At 36.3% G+C, this 21,909-nt stretch overlaps 3 protein-coding genes and 1 long non-coding RNA gene across 4 annotated transcripts in view; 3 read left to right on the top strand and 1 right to left on the bottom strand.

Annotated features, from left to right (window-relative positions):
• The window catches only part of AST-C (allatostatin C), a 30,838-nt gene extending 28,653 nt beyond the window's left edge, over positions 1 to 2,185 (top strand). Inside the window, exon 4 of the mRNA NM_001130884.2 lies at positions 1,636 to 2,185. Coding sequence (NP_001124356.1) covers positions 1,636 to 1,795 — 160 coding nt within the window. The 3' untranslated portion in view covers positions 1,796 to 2,185. The remainder of the gene's footprint in view (positions 1 to 1,635) is intronic.
• Positions 1 to 21,909, top strand: part of LOC101745690 (LDLR chaperone boca) — a 180,062-nt gene that overhangs the window by 88,033 nt on the left and 70,120 nt on the right. The window lies entirely within an intron of this gene.
• On the bottom strand, positions 13,495 to 14,937 carry LOC134199252 (uncharacterized). Its single transcript, XR_009973668.1, has 2 exons — positions 14,773 to 14,937; positions 13,495 to 14,114 (listed from the first exon to the last, which is right to left on the bottom strand). It is a non-coding gene; the product is annotated as an uncharacterized LOC134199252 (long non-coding RNA).
• Positions 15,624 to 21,650, top strand: Chk2 (cell cycle checkpoint kinase 2; the record flags this gene model as incomplete). The annotated part of the gene is given in 10 exon segments (NM_001043471.1): positions 15,624 to 15,944; positions 16,071 to 16,200; positions 16,319 to 16,455; positions 16,585 to 16,712; positions 17,413 to 17,538; positions 18,337 to 18,540; positions 18,837 to 19,048; positions 20,247 to 20,448; positions 21,312 to 21,409; positions 21,411 to 21,650. Coding segments are annotated over 10 exon segments (1,449 nt in total). The 3' UTR covers positions 21,439 to 21,650.

Genomic DNA, 21,909 nt, shown 5'->3' with positions numbered 1-21,909 from the left:
CAAACATTTATAATATTTACAAAACATTTTCAATAATAGCTGCTTTAAAATCGCATAAATAATGCAAGATTATCCTAAATAAATATTTTCGATATCTTTTACGGTATTTTCATAAATACATTAGTGAGGCTGTATACTTAAAGTTTTGACCGTAAGCTCGGAAGGTTTCTACGAAGGTTTTTACGAAGGTTCTATGTATCGATTTTGTTAATGCGAATCTTCTGAAAGATCCTTTTAATCACATTAACTTAATGTCATCGGATAAATATTAAAATCTATTTCATAATACAGATTTTAGTTTTTGTATACGTTTTTACTTGTAATTGCGATGTTGAGTTAATGAGAAACATGCCAGGAGTATTTAAATGTATTATTGAATTTGTTGATTTTTTAAACGCTATTCTATCATCTATCTATCAATTGGATCGAAGAACTTGTACGTCTTCAAAGAAGCTATGCTAAAAACGTATCTTAAATAAGTATTTTTCAAATATTTTTATAGAATCATAAAATATTCACAGCAGTGCATTGATTTCAAGCATGTTACACGAATGCTATCTTTTAATAAGACCATTTCATTTAAGAATAATGATATGTCATATTGTGTATCCACCCCTATAGAAAGTACTTTCCTACATATTTCTGCCGCGAGCCAGTTAGTCATGTGTGCCAGTTTCAAAGGTGACAGACGTTCTACTAAAATGCGAACTCATGTCTCAAGGTACGTGGCGGCATTTTCGCTGTCTCTGTAAGGAGCTTAATCAATGGAACAATAAAAAACGGAAATAATTTATTGCCTATGAGGAAATACTATTTATTTTTAATTATCAGTAACGACGTAAGTTATTTTCTATCAAAATTCATTGTTCCTTTCACTTGATATCTATCTCTAGTACAGTAGTATACCAAGTGTGTGAGAGTTCGCAGCGGTTGGAATTATCGTGATGTATATATTTCTGGAGTCATCTGTCCAACCAAGCTAATAAAACCTGATCCAGTCATGCCCTCATACTTTTGTTTTTTATTTGTTACAAAAATACGCGAAGGAAATTGTTTACTTCCAAAATACTCGATAGAATCTCTCTTGAATCTTATAGAATTGATTCCATAGAACGAAGAGAAAGTATATATATATTGGTGGGTATTGGTAATTTTATGTATAGAAATACTATATGGAATTTCTGCAACAAAAAATAACTTCAGCAAATATTATACTTCTCCTTAAAAAAAAGGGTTATTTTTTTGATTCAGATCAATAGTGATAATACCGTTTATGCAGCATGATATTTCTAAAAGAATAATGAATATACCTTTTAAATCAAAATGGAAGCGTTGTCCTGCTGATTTATGGGAACATTTTGCTTTACGACTATTGTAAAACCTTGTAGCCGCGATACTTGCCATCACGTACCTCACTCAAATAACCGACGCTTTTAAAGCGCCTTGTGTGTGTTTGTAATTGAATTCCCAAAAAAATGTTGAACACACTGGAACAGTCTGTGGGAATAATTTAAAAAGCCTGAGCCAAATTTTTCAATCATCAACATTTTTTTGGTAATTTTTCATCAAATATATTGGGAATTGTTCTATAAATTAATCCTTAGTCTAATTTCTGACAAAAAACTTCTTTCACAGAATGAACCGCGTGGCCCGATCATGGCCTCAGGCTACAGAGCCCCGCGGCTGGGCTATGAGGAACGTGGATGGCAGATTGGTGCGACCGTGGAGGGCTGATAAAAGACAAGTCCGTTTCCGGCAGTGCTATTTCAATCCCATCTCCTGCTTCCGCAAGTGAATAACACGACTTTTACCCCGGCTTTCGCCCTATGACCTAGAAATATAAATGCTTCTAAATCAGATCTGCTTTGTTTTTTACCACATTAACTATTCGAAAGATTACATTTAAAAAAAAACGTTATAGTCTAGAAAAATTAGTAACTATCTAGGCCATAGGTAAACTAGATATAAGGATCATAATAATATTTTAGTGAAGACTTTTATTTGATCAGTGTGTTCGCGATGCGACTCCAATGTAAACTATGATACGCTATCACTTTATTATATACTTCAGTAAGTCTTACTAAAAAATAAATAACATATTTCTTAGCCAATTGTCAGCAGTATCAATTAGTAATTTACTAAACTTAACATACTAGTCAATGAAATAAATATGTTGTCTAGAAAATTTGTGTTTTATTTCTGAATATCGTAGAATTTTATTTTTGTACAGACTAGCTCACGGCCAAGCTCGCCAGGGGTTAGGTTGATATTGAAGATCGTTGATATCACAATGTGAATAATACCGCCCACCCTCAGACGAAACCGGAGACTCTTAGTTTTGTATAAAAGGTTCTCAAGGAAATCATGCCGAATAAAGTATTTTAAAATCAATGTTGTTAACATTTTGATATCGTCGTAGCCTTAAGGGTAAGGCACACATGTACGTTTAGTGATATCAAGCGTTACAATTGTACCGAAGTTAGTATTTGATCAAGACTGGTGGAAAGGTACAAAACTTTCTCAGGAAACACGTTTCTAACGCCAAAACGTTCATGATCGACTTCAATGTTTAAAATAAAGGTAACAAAATCTAGTATATGCTTATACCTATATACATATGTATATCGGATGTCTAGTCAGAAAACCGAGATGAATAACACCATACATTTGTTCATGTTATTTAGGCGCGAGACTTTCTAGTGTAGACAAACTTTCTCCGTACATACCTTAAGTTAATTCATTATGAACCGGATATCAGAGATTGGGATTAACAATTTAACAGTTTTGTACAAGAAACTATAGTTGCAAGCTGTATAAAATAAAAACAATGCATTTTTAAGAGAGTTCAAATTCTAACTACATAATTCCATCTGAATCTTAATTCGCGTTGATGGTTTCGTTTACGTTGATTTCTAATAATGAAATTCAGTCACAATCAAATGACATACCAACATGTAGATTTCCATTTAATATTTTAATGATATTTCAATATTTCGTGTTTGTCTTCTTCTATTTAGTCATATACTTCATTGCTGAAGGTCGTTGTCTCTTTGAAAGGCCTTCGTAGCTCTTTATTCAATCATCTTCCATTTGGTTCGGTTTTCGGCTTCCCTCAGGGCGATTGTAACAGAGAGTCCAGTGAGCGCGATAAGCCGATCAACGGCTTGGCTTGGCCAATCTGCCGGGGGACTTTTCCCTTCTACCTTGCCCACCACAACCAGTTCTTCATTAAAAGTTACTTTGGTTACGTAGCTCGATGGCAATCAGACAACTTGCATAATTGGTTGTCTGATAGCCATCGAGCTACGTGAACAAAGTAACTTTTGGTAACAGATGGTAAACATTCTCGTTTTTACGCGAAATTACTTGAGGATAGATTGTTCTTTTTTTTTTTATTGCCTTTGTAGGTAGATGAGCATACGGCCCACCTGATGGTAAGTGGTCAACGTCGCTCATGGACGTCAGCAATGCCAGGGGCAGAGCCAAGCCGCTGCCTAAAACCTATTTCTCGAATGCTTCTATTTTTTCCCGCTCTGTTGGTCGTTTCGTCCACAACTCTGCACTATTGAGAAAAATCGAGAAAACCAAGCATTGGAGACTTTTCTGTTCTGCCAAATACGTGTCAGCTTGCTCATCGCAACTTTGGCCAATTGAATCCTTCTCTTGATCTCCCGTTGGCTTCTCCTTTAGTCAGTCAGAAAATACCCGTGGTAGATAAACTCGCCAACAAATTTTACGTCCGAGAGTTCGTCTTAATGAGTTGACAGGCCCTGTCGATAAGCATGACTTTTGTTTTGGACTTATTGATAGTGAGTCCTACCAGTTCACTCTCATGCTCTACTCTGCTAAACAGAGTCTATTTATATTTATATATTAATTAGTAGTATATTATGTTTTGTAATTGTACAATACTATTTATTTATTCATTTATGGATTAATTAAACATGAAGTGACATACGTTGTGACAGATATAAACATTACATGGAATTATGTAATTGGTTATCAACTTGATTGTAATTTTTATTTAAGACTAGCTGACCCGGCAGACTTCGTAGTGCATCAATCGATAAATAAAAGACCTAAGCTTTTGTATAAAATAAGCTTAAAACAAACAAAAGGAATCCGTCCGATGGAGGACACATCAAAGGAAAAACAAAATTATTGTTTTTATTTAATTCCGAGCATTTTCATATTTATCTACCTTTTGAACCTTCTCTGGACTTCCACAAATAATTCAAGACCAAAATTAGGAGAATCGGTCCTGCCGTTCTCGAGTTTTAGCGAGACTAACGAACAGCAATTCATTTTTATAACAAGTCAGGTCATAAATTCTGTCACATGTTTAATGTAAAATAATTGAAACAAGTTTATTCATTATGTAACCATTCATTTACCAAAATGAACTTAACATAGATTCTTATGACACTAAAGTTTATTCAAAATGACCTCCGTGATTTTGAATACAGGCCTTCAATCTGCGCGGCCAGTCGTCTATCGCAGCACGAACGAGGTCCATGTCAATATCGGCGGCTGCCTTAATCAAGGATGTCTTGAGTGACTCCAAATTGGGATGAGGTTTTGAGCACGCCTTTTCCTCCAAGTGTTGCCATATCTTGTAATCTAACGGATTCAAATCTGGACTGGAGGAGGGCCAGGCTTCGTGCCGGATGAAGTCGATTTCACGCGCCGCAAGCCAGTCTTGTGTGCTCTTCGCTCTGTGAGCTGGCGCCGAATCTTGTTGGAATACCCAGTGCCTGTTATTGAACATAGTATGAGAAACAGGTTCCACAAGTTTCGTCAGGACTGTATTATGATACACAACTGCATTCGTTTTTACACCTTTCTCACAAAAATGTACCTCTGTTAAGCCCCAATAAGAAACTCCCAACCATACCATGAGCGAGGATGGAAAATGACCTCGTTGGACACGCGGAATACGGTTGCTCGCTTCTTCACTACTGTGTGCGTACACCTTATCATTTAGTTTGTTGTAGCTCTCTTCTACGGTAAAATTTTTTTCATCCGAAAAAAGAATTTCCCGATATTTTTTTCCCGCGTACCGCTTCAACAAAGCGCGGCATCTCTTCAGTCTCAGGTCCATTAGACGAGCATTCAAACCTGTTTTTCTTCGATATGCCCGAAGCCCTAAGTCTTCATTTAACACCCTTTTCACCGTGGTTCTACTTAACCCCATCTGAAGGGCCAACAGTTTCTGCTTACGTTTGGGATTTCTTTGAATTCGCGCCTTCACAGCTTTTATCACTGCTGGAGTCCTAACAGACCGAGGGCGACCACTTCTTGACCTGTCATCTACACTAAAGTCACGATAAACGAATGTTTTGGTTATATTCAAATTTTTCAGTATGTTAAAAATTTGAATTGGCGCGTAACCGCAACGATGCAACGCAATAACTGCAACACGGTCTTCTTTAAGCGTCCACTCCATATTTAAAAATGAGTAAAATTCTAAAAGTATACATTTTTATTTTCATGAACAATTCGAAATTCGAATTCAATAAACTTTTTTGTGGCCAGCATTCTAAAAGAAAAGTTTTTACTGTGTGACAATACTTATGACCTGACTAGGTATATAGAGATAGATAACTGTTACTAAGACACTACACGGGTAGGTAGCTTACCTATGTTTGCCGCGAAGCAGTAATGCGTTCGGATTTAAAGTGTGGAATATAACATATTAGATAATTAGATTCAACATATATATATATATAATAGTATATAAATTTATAATAAAAAATTGAGACTGAATCCTCAAGTAACCAGGAGGAGGGTGGCAGTTATCACATAATAATTGAAATCAACGGGCTCTAGTAGTCACTTAACACCAAGTGCGAGCTCGAAGATCAGTCTATGAAAAAAAGTAATGTGGTTTACCGCCGGGAACTTTTTTGCACTAATTTTGTAAACATAGCATCTAAGTACAACAAGAATTAAGATTTAATATTAGGTGAATCTGTAATATTTTATGTATATACGCACACTCATATCTCGTTGTAGTTTAGAGGAGAAATTAACAAAAAGAAAACCTTATAAAATACCTCAAGCCTTTTAAAAGTAATTACTTCTTAAAACATCACTGAATTGACTCATATATGTACAACTGAACAATAATCCTGAGTTAAAGCTAAACGTAACCTTACTTCAGAGAGGTAAAAATCCATCATACCCAAAATTACTTTGAAGAATTGAAGAGCGTATTCCCAAAGGCGCTGATGCGTTTGCGTAGATAGATTTTTCCTTTTCAGTTGCTACCTAAAAAAGTATCCTTTGACTGTAAATTTCAAATGGAATTCATATTTTACATTTCATCTTAAATACCTACCTACATTCATTTTCAAACGATAAATCATTGATATTTCTTGCTTTCTATTAAATAAATTTCCAGAAGCCGATTTCGGTCTCTGATTATTGCATTAGATGCATAAATGAGTTCAAGGCTTACCTGGTCACCGGAGTTCCATTGAGCGTGAGTACCGTCACAAGACTCCAGATCAAAATCTCATTGTCTAACTGTTGTTCCAGTCCGTAAGCGGAACACATGATTATCTAGCGGCAGAAATACGCAGGACTTATCCATGCCGGCGCAAAGTGGCTTCTGTGCGCCGCCCACGGTATCTCGAGACGTCGGGATTTTCCTGGGGATGAAATCCCATCCTATCATTGGGACGGGTACCGGCGAAGACGAACTTTCGACGCGCACTATGCTGTACCGTAGGTTTCGTCTAGCCGGTGCGTGGAGCTCGATGGTGTTTAGTCGGTAGTCGATTCTGGATGTGGGTGCCTCGCGCGTCTTTCTCAAGGCTTAGTTTGAGGAACTTTCTGAGATGATCCCTTTGTGGTGGTGGCCTCCAAAAAAATAAGATATTTGACATAACGACATTTTTAACATAACTTTGCGTATATAAAAGTTCCAGACAATTTTACATTTAGACCGTTGATCTAACGAACAATTTCACGCGTTCGGTAGAAGATCTTCCATTTGTCTTTACCCCCAAATCGTTATCTCGTTTTTACCATCGCATCGCTTGCCACCGTAACAGAATTCATTCGTATTAACTAGAATCACAGCGTTCATTTCCACTGCTTTTCCAGAGATCTTTATTGCTACGTAATATGTTGCTCTTAAATGAACTCTCCTCCTCAGTATTCCCTGAGCGCTATGGTATGTCTTTCTTTAAACGATTTGCACAGTGTACTCAGTGGTAAGAAGAGGCTTGGCTGTGCCCCTAGCATCACAGACATCCGTGAATGGTAACCACTCACCATCAGGTGGACTCGTATTTCTGAAATGGCAATGAAAAAAAACATAATGACATTTCATATATTAACAATACGTCAAAATGTTTAAGCTTCAAAGCGTGCCAAAGACACATTACCTCCTTCAGCAGTTGGGTAAAACTCAAACCCTGAAATCACTACGGAATGAAAAGGAAATAATTACAACCCTAATATTCAACAAGCGATCATAACATAACAATCTTCACTAAACGTAATATTTTAATAATTGATTTGGCTCAGCGGAAATTTGTGTTTTAATATAATAATACATAACGAAATAAGAATGAGATCATACGACGACACGTCACGAACATCCGCAGCTCCATTTGCATTCAGAAGCAGTGCTAAAAGCTGTCAATAATTAACGCTTTTTACTTTTTATGTTTCAAGCTATGTTTGCTACAAAAGGCACACATTCTTTATTAGTACGGATAAATTAACAAAAACTGGAATATGTATGTATAAAAAAAATTTGAAACTTCCGGCACGGAAACATAAAAATGACGGAATACTGTAACAATAAATTGAATTTGAATGAATTCATTCTAATCGTACAAGATAAATTCTTATGGTTCGTATCGATAACGATTTGGTATCCGACTAGAATCCGTTTGTGAAAGTTCTGGATAATTAAGAAATTGTTATAAATTTACAAAATTTACTCGTAAAAATCATAAAATTTAATGTTTAATAATGACAACAGTTCCTAGAGGAAATGTAGGAGTAAAATATTGTTAATAACTACACGTGTTTTTTATTGTATTAGAGTTAGCCGTTGTTAAACAATTTGGGCGTCTTCCTTAAGATCACCAACTAGTAACAAGTCCTTTATTGCACCGACACAATTTAAATTAAAGGACAGACCTTGTCTCTTATTTGAGGTGTTTATTCGGTGGTCTCCAGAGCTTTTACGCAATTTTTAATTATTATTAAATCTATTTCATATAACCGAGCATAGAGCTAATTTAAAGATTTTAATTGAAATCAAATACGTTAACAGTGTGAAATATAATAACACAACAGGGTACAAGCTAATCGTTCAATTGGTGCTGTTTAAATGGAAAGTTTATTACACATATTTTTTTCCTTTACTGGAGAGCATACAATACATTTACTAACACGGGGAGTTTTTCACTTTATAGTTGATACTTAACTACTTTAGTTTAGTAAGGTTTTTTTTTTGTTTTTTGTTTTACCAATCTAATCTTATTTATACAATAATTGTTGTTCTATCTTTAAATTAAGTTTTAAAGCTGATTTTAATAGCTCACACCAAAACTTCATAAAGTAATTACTGTTCCGGAGTACAAAATGTCAAGTCACACAATTTAATGATTTTGTGATTACAGCTCACAAAATAATTTTCTCATTTACGAATTTATAAGTTTCATCCTTCTGTTTGAACGCTCGCAAAATATTTGGCGGCTACAAACCAAACTCGGTCTTAATTATTTTTAAAATACTATTAAATTATAATTTCCAGTTACTGTTCGGAGAAGCATTAGCTAAGATTGATGCTCCATCCACTACATTATTATTTAATCACAAATTGACGATATTTTCAGCTAGCATACCATAAATAGCTTCACATTATCGTCGTTATTAAATTGTATGTGTTTTGCGATGGAAAACTTTGCCATCTTTCATCATTTCAGTACAAAACATTAGGCTAAAGTAATTCATTTTGGACTAACCTAGGTTTAGTTCGGTTCCGAGTCGTCGTTTCATGAAGTATACATGGTTTCAGTTTCCGGCCCCAAGTTGAAAAGGGAATAATACAGTAAGTTAAGCGGAAAGCAACATCTATGTGCTTACCGAAATACGTGCCGTTTTAGTGAGCTTTTACTTTATGAATCTGCAATGAACAAGGTTATACTCAAGCTGCGAACACAACCCCAGATACTCGCTAACAGATTCACACAAATTTAACATATTATTGCATTGATTGCAAGATATATTTTGAAATTGTCTTGGCCTAAAGGATAAGACATCTGGTGCAATCGTATCTAGCGATGCAACGGTGTTCGACTCCCAGGCGGGTACCAATTTTTCTAATTATATATAATACGTATATAACAAATGTTCACGAAGGACTTCCACGGTGAAGGAATAACATCGTGTAATAAAAATCAAACCCGCAAAAATTTTAATTTGCGTAATTACTGGTGGTAGAAGACCTCTTGTGAGTCCGCACGGGGAGGTACCACCATCCTGCCTATTTATGCCGTGAAGCAGTAATGCGTTTCGGTTTGAAGATAATATTATCATTTGAGCAATCACATGAGTAATATTAGTTTTATGTTAATGTGTTTGTTACCAGTCGTGAAACAACTGTATGTACAACAAAAGTCTGTATCGGCTCCCGATGTAAATGGAACATAAAACTTTACCAATCTAGAACACTAAGAAAATACTCGTATTATTCCACAAAAGGGATAACAAAATTTTCTCTCATTCCTTTTCTCAAAACAAAATAATTATCCTTGTTTATTAGCTTTAAATTTGGCAAAATTATCGAGATTCGATAAGGTGTATTAATAATAATTTGTTTTTCAATAAATATACCACCTGTGGCGAAAATTGTTCTGTTATGATTTTTCATTTCATTTTCAAACGACGTATTTTGCAATTCAGTCTGCTTTTATGAGAACGAAATACTTTACACGTGTAAGTTTACGCTCGATTAAGCAGATTAAGACTATTATTTCAATGCTTTTTTTTTCTCAAGTCCCACCTGGTATTAAGAGGTCACCGGAGCCCATAGACATCTAGTACATTAATGCTGCCACTCACCTTCTTGACATATGAGTTCTAAGTCTCAGTTTTTACAATACAACAACAGCGCTAATCTTGAAACCGCAACGCATTACTGATTCACAGCAGTAATAGGCAGGATGGTCGTATCTACCGGACTTATCGCGGCCGACCGTCGTGGCTGCGATAGCTCTGGTAATTAACAAATTAAAGAGCGGACGGTTAGCGTGGTATGGACATGTGATGCGTAGAGAGAAGATGCATATGACTAGGAGATGTATGGAAATAGTAGTGCAAGGTAGAGGGGGAAGAGGTCGACCGAAGAAGACATGGATCGAGTGTGTGAATGACGATGAGAGAGAGAGAGAGGAGTGAGTGTTGAGCTGATAGCTGATAAAAGAGAATAGAAGAGAAAAATTACCGGACCGTAAACTGATTCTCCCATCAACCATTATGTATAATATAAAATATGTATTTTTTTGTGATGTACGCATATAATCAAGAATGTTTAATAAGCATTATATTCTTTCTCATAGTTAGGTATGCGTAATGATGGTAATAATCCGTAGAATATATTTTTACTTAACGATATCACACCCCTTAGGGCAATCATTGAAGTCGAAGTCGTATTATACGTAGTCGTGTCCTAAAGAGTGTGACGTGCAGTGTATTCGTATCAGGGCCGGTGTTGAAATGTTGAAATCCTGCTGGCAGGTACCAATTTGTCTCACTGGAGCCCCACCCTGGGACTTGGAGGCGGTGTTCACTGCTGAGTGCGGGTGATGTCGCGACCTTCGCTCTCATTTTTTTTTTTTTTTTTTTTCCTACCTAAGCCTTGAGAGGCTATGTCAGCGTAACCCTAACTTTAGTAGGTGAGCTCACGGGGCTCAAACCTGACGATGTTGCTAACACGAACCCTAGCAAGAGCCGTGCTTCGCAGAATCTACCACCGGATCGGAAACGCGACCCACTGAGAAGATCCGGCGAGAAACTCAGTGGGCTGTGTCTGAGAGTTAATTTACTCGTCGAGCCCTTCGTCGCAAGCGACGGGTTCGACGAGAACGGTGACCGGTACTTGAAGTACCTAAAAGCACCGTTAGTGGATCGGGAGGATCCGAGATGACGTGTTTTGGGCGACGTCGACTGCTTTCCATTCTGTCCGCAGGATCGGGAATGTAGTTACCGGCGGCCACGATGAGAGGGTTCTCGTGTCGTGCCGCTTTATCGAAGTGGCGCATGGGCGCCGACTGCAGATACTTACTGATGGACTCTAAGTCCAGGTCGTCATGGAGGTCGACGTTCCTGACGAACCACGGGGCTCCGACGGCTATCCTGCAAAAACGGGATTGAATGATTTGGAAGGATTTTAAGTGTATGCGGGCCGCGTGAGCGAACACTACACTTGCATAGGTCATGACGGGGCGTATGCAAGTTTTGTAGAGTGTCACCTTATTTCTAAGGGACATTTTACTTCGCCTACATATCATCGGGTAGAGACGTCCTAGAATGAAGGCGGCACGATCGCGTACCGTCTTGATGTGGGAGCGGAATGTCATCCTACTGTCGAGGGTGACGCCTAAATATTTGACCTTCGGGGCCCACGGTATGGGCTGGTCGAACATCGTGATTGGGCGAACGGCGGGGGCGGAGGTGTTGACGCGCCTAGTCGGGAGGGGGATGCTCAGCGTGGTGTTCGGAGGGCGACCCCTTTTGAAGAGCACCGCTGTGCTTTTCGTGGGGTTGATGTCGATGCGCCACTTCCGGAACCACTGTCCCATGGTGGTAGCTGCGGTCTGAAGTCGTCGATGAAGCAACGCCTTCTTCCTACACGAGTAGTAGATGGCGGTGTCATCGGCGAAGACCGCCAGATGGGTCTCCGGAGACCGGGGTATATCATTGATATACAAACTGAATAGTAACGGGGAGAGGGCGGAGCCTTGCGGGACTCCGGCTGTGACGTGACGGGGCCGGGAACGCGTTCCCTCGACTCGATATCGGAACGAACGGTTCGACAAGTAGTCTCGTATGATGAGACCTTCGCTCTCAGTTGACCGTGCTGGAGTCGTAATCTCGTTGCTTGGCGGACCCGTCAGTTGGGCTCCGTACCATCGAGGCGGTCGGTCCGGTTCTCGCGGACTGGGTGGGCCGCGACCGCGGACTGGGTGGGCCGCGACCGCGGACGCCTCACCTTGCGGCTTACACAAATGTTAACCGGTCACGGGTGTTTTGGCCGGTACTTACACAAAATAGCCGGAAGGGAAAAAAAAATTGCAGCTCACACAAAGGTTAACACGCCACGGGTGTTTTGGCCAGTACTTACACAAAATGGCCGGAAGGGAAAAAAAATACAAATTTGTCTAAATTAACACGTACATTATACTGTTTATGCCTAATGTTTTATTTTTATTATAAAAAATTGTTAAATACTCGTAGTAAAGCATACTATATTCTACTTGAAATGTGTTTGAAGAATGACTTCCGCAATGAAGGAGTAGTATTTTGTAAAACCCGGAAACTTTATAAATTTGCTAATGGTACTAACGGTATTTTTGATCAAATGTATAAACGAGTGCCCCATCACCTGGTATTTAATGGTAAGGGAGTCAGTAGGCGTGAATGCCATGACCCACTTTGAGACATGAGGTCAAACTTCATTGCTTCATCAACATTATTGCTATTCATATCCGATGGCAAATCACGTTATAGTTAGATAATACTCAGACCTAAGTACCTGATGCAAAAATAGCTAAAAATATATAAAAGATGTCAATTTGTTTTTTATGATTGAGGGATTACTGGTGGCCCTGAGGCCTTTCCAGTTTCAAAAGAACTATATCCAAAAATAATCCACTACACTTAATATTATTAATCAATCATAAACATAAAAATAAAATCCCTAACAATCAGGGGATAAACTGGTGCCCAACTGTTTTGCTCGTATGCATGTATTCATTATTATAATGTAAATATCTAATACTATAATCCCAAAACTTTCCTGAAATGGCAAACTTAACGTAAATATTGGAGCTTATGCACGAGGTACATACGTACATACATATATGAGGTTCCAAATTACTATGTTGTTAGAAGTGATTTTCGTTATTCCGAAATTACCTCTAAGGCGGCCAAGTTGTGATTACTTCCACCAGACTAGATATTCTTATCTCCAGTAAATGTGGGCAATTATGTATAGGTAATCAGTTTGGTTTGGGTTTAACGTTATCCAGGGATTTTTTCTGAAGATCACGTAGAATTTTTCTTTTAATAAAAAAGCAAAACCAAGCGATTCTTGTACATGTTCTTAAATTTTATCCTTGTTATGAATTTCAAAATTTACATTCAAAACAGTTATATTAAAGATGTCGTAGAAGATTCCGGTTTTAACATTACATACGCTTTAATAGTAATATATGGTATACACTGTAGTATATTGAAATGAAATAGTTTTAATAATACTATTTTATTCATATTAAACCACAGTAATGAAAAATATCACATTTTGAAAAAAAAAATGTTAATAATTACCTGTTAATAATTACCTACCTATACTAAGCGCTAACGCTACTAAGCGATCTATTAAAAAGCAGGTAAAAGTTATTCTAATGCATTTGATACCACAACCTTCGAAAATGGTAACGACGGCGACATTCTAGTTATGGTTATTAATGGTTCCGGTAATCGCCTAACAAATTGTAGCCATGAGGTCGTTTACTTACTTACGTCAGTAAAAAAGGGGTCCTAGGATCATACAAACAGAACATAATCACATACACACAAAACAAAACAAGATTTGAAATGGGTCCTGAAACGCTCTGATAGATCCACCTAATCCACTCTCCGTCCTGTTGGATACTGCTAGGTCTAAAGTTAGCAGCAACCAAACCCTAAGTAGCTGTACTCGTCAAAACGTGATACTTAGTTAATTTCAGCCTGTTGAGTTTTTTTCAGCGGGTCACGATTCCGATCCGATGGTAAGCTCACTGGCGAAGCAGCTGCTCTTACGCTATACGGCTGTCGGAGGCGCTCTGGGAACAGCTAGCGGACCCTCACCCACTCTGATGAAGCTAGAAAGGCCTCAGGGCAATCAGCAACGTTTTTAACAAAAAAAAATTTAACCGATGATTTAAAATGAATAGCATGGTAAATCATAACATTAAACAAGTTTGGCAGTAGCGTCTTGTCTCATAAGAAAGTGCGTGTTTCAATCGACAACTAACATTTAAATAAATAATATTTTTGTAACTAACGCACAGTGCTACAACAAATGTTTCAGGTAATAGAAAATAAAATGTTTTCTATGTTATAGTGTTTATAGCAAGACTTTTTTTGTTTTTCGGGCCGGGAGCCGAACCTCATACAAAATTCCCGCGCCTAGGGGGGCGTGCAGGGTTTGTGGGCCTGGTCCGCAAGAATCGAATCGCGGGCCCAAAGATAGCATTTAGGGCCCTATCTACTAAACTCTCGCCTCTCGCCCAAGCGTCCGATTAAGCAAGCGAAGGCTCTGAAACGTCAGACTGCCCAAACCGCCGGGTCAGGACGTGATACACCGCCAATCGGTTGCTCTTTTGATAATATTACTCCATGGCAGCGCGCTAGAGCGCTGATAGAGCGCCGCGCAGCGTCAACCCCTTCAGATCGCTCCATGACCTTCATCGGGGGACTTTATACCAAGACTAGTTTAAGATATTTTTTACATAGTTCATGATTATGATAGGTACGTACCATGTCAAAACCTGCGCTAATGAACACGTGTATAATTTGGAAAATGGTTCATTAAAACTGGATTAACTTAAACTTTCATATATTCCAAAGTTTTAATTAAGCTTAAAGCTAAATCATGCGCTTTATCTCTCAACGATGTAACCGTGAAACGTTTCACGTGTCAATCTGATGCAAATTAAAACAAAAGCTTCGTTACCTATTTAAAACAAAAAGGTTCCATGAACAACCACCCACACCTTTTAGAATACCTACGTAACGCGTACAGAGGTTAAAGTATGTATGTAGATTCTGTTTCATTATAGTCACTTTCAATTAAAATTAAAATTGCATGTTACAAAATTTCTGATCGGTATCATTATTATTTTGTACAAAAACTATAAGATTCTAGTTTTGGAAGTGAAAGCTTCTTCGAAGTTGACAGCTCGATGAAACAGACTATGTACCTACCTAGTGTGTTATGTCGTTATAATTTATAAGTTCTTTTTTACTACTTAATTGACTTATACATACCTGAAAAACAGAGAAATTTTAAATAAGTTACAACATAGTTCCAATGCGGATACAGCTCGCAATAATGTGTTTCATGAACCAAGCTTATCTATTGGAGTAAAACAATCGACTTAAATAATGAACCACGGGGATGAGGCTCTAAAATAAATAAATAACAATGAATTAAACTGATTAAGAAACTATACGACAAAACAGTTTTATTTCAATGGGAAACACAAAGATATTGTCTGTACTTCCACTATTATTTTGGAAAGGAGAACTCAGTGCCTGAATGACATTGACAACAATGTACTAGGTTCAACGTATTTGACATTGACTAAATGAACACGAGCGGAAGGAACGCAAATTAACGTTATTGCCGCGGAGCCAAAGTTTTGAAATTTAAAAATGTAGGTAATACATTACAATACATAAACAATTCGTTATTCTCAGGTTTTTATTTGAAATTGAAATAATACTGGATATTAATAATTAAAAAATGGGGGACGATCCAATACACGATAGCGAAAACACTCAAACACAAACCCAAAACTCACAAGTAGATTGGAGTCAGCAAAATACACCAGCCACAATTCCAAATATTTGGGGAAGATTGTATTCTACAAAGGTATCAATTAATGGTAAATATTGTTGGAAACAAGAATATCAACCTGAATATATCGGTAAGTTTCTATATGAAAAATAATGTGGAGGCGTGTAATTGCTTTTTTTCCTACCTGCTGATTTTTTGCAAGCAATGCTTACATTTCACATTTACCTATAATTCGTTATTTCCCATTTATTATTAGATCTTATACAACCCGAATTCAGCTTGGGAAGATCATTCAACTGCACTTTCATAATGAGAAAAGACAATATAAAAGAGAGTATTATAAGGAATGTGAGCAAGCTACACTTTGTTATTAAGAGAAATCTATCGTAAGTAAAACTTTGTAGTCAACAAGTAAATAAATAACAAATAAGATTTATGGATATAATTTTATTTTATTTTTAAATCAATAGTTCACTCAATTTATGTATTGTATCTTGATTTTAGTGAACTTCTAAGCCCTGCTATAATAACAGACCTGTCACACAATGGTACCTTTGTGAATGGCGAAGACATAGGTAAAGGAAACAGTAGAGTTCTAGATGACAATGATGTAATATCAGTTACTCATCGTATTGTTAAAAGTAAGTTTATGTAATAAGAGTAACAATTTACATATAATAAAATATTTATACTTCAATGGTTCGTTAAGACAGTTCCAAACTTGTTTTTTTTTGTTTTGTTTTAATTTATGTTTTTGATTTTGTTTTCAGTTTTTATATTTAAAGACTTATTGAAAAACGAACAAGACCAAGTACCTAAAGAAATTTCACAAAAGTATTATATCTCAAGGGTTTTAGGGCAGGGGGCTTGCGGCCTTGTTAAATTAGTTTATGACAAGGTAATAAAAAAATATAATCCAACTATAACTTATGGTGTGGGGTTGACAGAATTTATACTATTCACTGTTTAAATATTATTTTAAATATCTATTTATATCAGTTATAAAAGTTTTTATGTTATAAAAGTATTTACAATACTTGAAAATAGTTGAGGTAGTTGAGAATTTGCAATATTTTTGCAAAGCCGGCAATGTGACTTTTGGACAATTATTGGTAAATCAGAAAAACGAATTATTGACTTTGTATTCCATTGGCAGTCACAAAACTCTTCTGAACGACATCTTAGATAAATAACAGGTTAACTATTAACCTTTATTTAATGCAGGTTTTGAACCGTATTCTTTGAAGGAGATGATTATATTCAAATCAATCTGTATTGACATATTAATAATTTTTTTTTGTCCAAATGCACAGATTGCCACCTTTGATAATAGACGACTCAAGTCAAGTTTGAAGTCATCGAACTTTCCACATTGTTTGCATTGGTATTCGCTGATTATTAATTATAGTAATAACAATATAACACTAACACCATTGTGCTAAAATAACAATATAATAATGTTAAATCCATTTTGAATTTTAGAAAAAAATAAAATACGTAATTATCCATTTCATACTTTGATTTGTTGCGTTACCTATTTTTTACAATGTAAGAAACAATTACTTTTTTATGTTTAATATTTGTACATGCTATTTCAGATAAAATGCACCAAGCATGCCATGAAAATTATAAAAAAAAGTAGACTTACAAATGGTCAAATTAATCACATAAATAAGCCCGCTAAAATTATGAACGAGATCAATATAATGAAAGCACTCAGACATGTGAGTTTTCTTTCTTTGTTGCCAAATCTCAAACTTAGCAATGAAGTAACAAAGTTTCACTACCAATCAATTTTCTTAACAATTACTAATCATTATTTTGTTATATCATGAATTTAGTGCAATATATTTTAATCCAATTTACGTACTTGGATAAAAGACTGACTAACTAAAGAAAACTATTGGGCTGCTGCTGCAATGATGAATGAATTTCAGTTAATCTCAAACTATTGATTGGCATATTGACCGCCACAGCACTTAAATACCAATCCCAAAAGCTATTTTTTTTTATTCTTTTTATTGCTTAGATGGGTGGGCGAGCTCTCAGCCCACCTGGTGTTAAGTGGTTATTGGAGCCTATAGACATCCACAACGTAAATGCACCACCCACCCCGAGACAAGTTGTAAGGTCTCAAGGATAGTTACAACGGCTGCCCCACCCTTCAAACCGAAACGCATTACTGCTCCACGGCAGAAATAGGCAGGGCGGTGGTACCCACCCGCGCGGACTCACAAGAGGTCCTACCACCAGTAATTACGCAAACTATAATTTTGCGGGTTTGATTTTTACTACACGATGTTATTCCTTCACCATGGAAGTCAATCGCTAACATTTGTTGAGTACGTATTTCATTAGAAAAATTGGTACCCGCCTGAGATTCGAACACCGGTGCATCGATCAACACGAATGCACTGGATATCCTACCAGTTAGGCCACGACGACTTCTAAAAAATAATCAATTATTATTAAAAACTCACATCACAATATGTGTAATTAAATTCATAAAAAATCTTTTTCAGCCATGCATTATTTCAATAGAAGAAGTATTTGACTCTCGCGATGCTGTGTATATTATTTTAGAACTCATGGAAGGCGGTGAACTGTTTGATAGGATAACAAAATTTAGTCACTTGACAGAACCATTAACACGGTTTATTTTCCGACAAATGGTACTTGCAGTCAAGTACTTGCACTCTCAGGGTATAACTCATCGGGATTTGAAGGTAATTTTTTTTTGTCTGGTTCAACCATCATTATCTGTAGACAAGATTATATAATTTTTTTATGTATTCCTTTAGAAATACATTTACTTAACTTAAAAAATGCAACACTTAGAGTGCATTTGCAATTATTTTGGTTTCCTAATTTGTTGTTTATAAATATGCCAATACTCACTGATGTTTTTTCAAATAAACTACATAAAAATACATAAACTTTTTGCCAGTTCTCAGGCAGTTCAGATTAAATTCCATAAAATATAGTGTAAAAACGTTTAAACCAAATTAAATTTTGTTTGTAGCCTGAGAATGTCCTGTTGGAAGGTGACGAAGACGAAACATTAGTGAAAATTACTGACTTTGGACTGAGTAAGTTTGTAGGAGAGGACAGCTTTATGAAGACAATGTGTGGGACACCATTGTATCTGGCTCCAGAAGTGCTCAGAGCTAATGGACAAAATACTTATGGACCAGAGGTTGATGTTTGGAGTCTAGGAGTCATATTCTTTGTATGGTAATTATTTATTTAAAGAGTACATAGGTACTTTCAGTGCATGCCAAAATATACTATTTGTTTGCTTAAAATATACAATCATGCAAATATGCAATCTGCAATTTTTATGCTCAGCAACAATATAATATTTTGTCCCAAAATTTCATTGTAATAAAATTCTATTTGGACACATTAGGGGGCGTCCATAAATTACGTGAGGTGTTTTTTTTAAATTTTTTGCCCCTCCCTCCCCCCTTGGTGAGATGTCGTGAGATTTTATTCAACCCCCTCCCCCATCTCCCAATCTCACGTGAGATTTTTCAAAATGTGAGTTTCTTACGTAAACGCTTTGGATTGTTATTGTAAAAAGAAAAAAACAAATTTGCTTCGTACTTTGATTTACGAATAGTTATGACTAGTAATCAATGTTGCTGAGAGTTTAATTATAAGTGTAATAAAAATTTAACAATAGAATACTTAAATCGTACCTACTGTGATTAAAAAAAGAATATCTATTCTAATTCAGTCCATGGAGAATCATGCACGGTCTCAAGAGAGACTATTGGAATTGGTCTAATTTTTTTTTTGTTTCAATCAGAAAAAAAAATGCGTTATATTTGCCGAGACCCCCCCTCTCTCCAACGTAAGATTAGATGAGATTTGACTCGACCCCCTCCCCCCCTTAAACACCTCACGTAATTTATGGACGCCCCCTTATCCAAAACTATGAGTAAGATATGAATTTACAATCTTATTTACTATTTTTATATAATATATAAAAGACAAATACAAATACAAAGACAAGATAAATAAAAGACCTAAACTTTTGTTTAAGATAAACTTAAAAGAAACAAAAGGAATCCGTCCGACGGGGGACACATCAAAGGAAAAACAAAATTGTTATTTTTATTTAATTCCGAACATTTTTATATTTATCTAACCTTTTAAACCTTCTCTGGACTTTCACAAATAATTCAAGACCAAAATTAGCCAAATCGGTCCAGCCGTTCTCGAGTTTTAGCGAGACTAACGAACAGCAATTCCTTTTTATATAATATAATAATATAGATTATCTTGTGATTAATAACTTCTAAAAGTAGACTTTTTGGACAATTGAAATGAATCTTAATTTACTTAGTAATCGTAAAATAAACATGGTGTGAACTAAAATAATAAACAATCAAAATGAAATAATATAATATAAATTAACTTTTACTAGCCTTGTGGGTTATTTACCCTTCTCGCACGACTACAAAGAGATGTCACTCAAGAACCAGATATTAAATGGACAATACAAGTTCTCACAGGCTCACTGGAAGAATATAAGCTTGCAGGCCAAGCTGCTTATGAAAAGAATGCTCACAGTGCAAGTCAGCAGGAGGATAACCCTTGATCAGATACTGAATCATGCTTGGATGCAGGTAAATGCGTTCCCAATCTATTTGAAGTTAGTTTTTGACTAAAAAACGTTTGAAAAAAACGATGGTATGTTTGACCACATCTATACACAAATTCGAACGCAGACCGAAACATTCAACTGAAGCATGTAATATTTTTATACATTTGCCAACAAGCAAGTGATTCAAATACAATCATCTCAGTTTGCCATTAACAATAGTCTTAATTAACAAATTTCCAGTAGTGAGCACTTAGGAATACACTTCACTGTTAAGCACCTGTATATCATTATAAGTTATATTAAACTGGCAATATAGTGGTATTTACCCAGTTCCAAAATGATTAAGATTTCTTGCATGAGGGTCACGAGCATACTGTATCTGATAAATTTCAATAGCTTTTTTCCTTCACATTTTGGCAATTTTCTGTTGCAGCCATGACTAAAAAGTGGGTTTAAAGTTCAATCACATATTCATTTTATAATTTTATGTGTAGTCAGGATTAATCTGAAATTCGATTTTTTTTATTGCTTTGATGGGTGAACGAGCTCACAGCCCAGGGTTTAAAGTTCAATCATATATTCATTTTATAATTTTATGTGTAGTCAGGATTAATCTGAATTTCAATATTTTTTTTATTGCTTTGATGGGTGGACGAGCTCACAGCCCACCTAGTGTTAAGTGGTTACTGGAGCCCATAGACATCCACAACGTGTAAATGTGCCACCCACCTGGAGATATAAGTTGTAAGGTCTCAAGTATAGTTACAACGGCTGCCTTCAAACCGAAACGCATTACTGCTTGCATTATGAAATGAATAAAGATGAAAATCTACATGTAATGAAATTTCAAAATCTTCGTATAGAGAATAACAATATTTTTTACAGGACGTTGATACGATCATAAGGGTTGAGAAACTTCTATCACACATCCGCTCTAAGGGCATGAAACAGGCGACAAATAGCACCACCGGTGACGGCGACGACAATGTCCGTAACAGCACGGTGGCCATAATACAAGTGGTAGCCGCGGGTAAGCGAGCCCTCAGCGACACGTTCTGCGCCACCGAACCGAACGCAAAAAAAATTAAAATAGCCTTGACCAATGACGACGAAACTAGTTCCACAAACAGTTATTGCTCAAATGCTTAACTATTTCCGAATCAAAGATAAATTACTGTGTTAATGGCGGTAATGTTAGATTTAGTACGATCGAACTATTAAGAAATGTGTTTGATGATTATTATTTTCTTTCAGACAAAAATGTGATTTTTTTTTATCCCACCTAAACGTGTAGTGTATTGAGTTTTGTTAAGTTTTTAATTACTATGCTTTGGAATTTTATGATTCTATGTGATATTCTTTAAGTTTTTAGTATGTTGTCGTTTTTTTAAAATCCTAATATTTTTTTAATCTAATTATTGCTATAACGAGCCATGTGGTTTGATATTTTCATCGATCCTTATATGAATCTGATAGTTTTTAA

The sequence above is a fragment of the Bombyx mori genome, chromosome 8 (genome assembly GCF_030269925.1).
Source record: "Bombyx mori chromosome 8, ASM3026992v2".
NCBI lineage: Eukaryota > Metazoa > Arthropoda > Insecta > Lepidoptera > Bombycidae > Bombyx > Bombyx mori.
The sequence above is the reverse complement of the archived record's forward strand: the minus strand, read 5'-3'. Positions and strand labels throughout refer to the sequence as shown.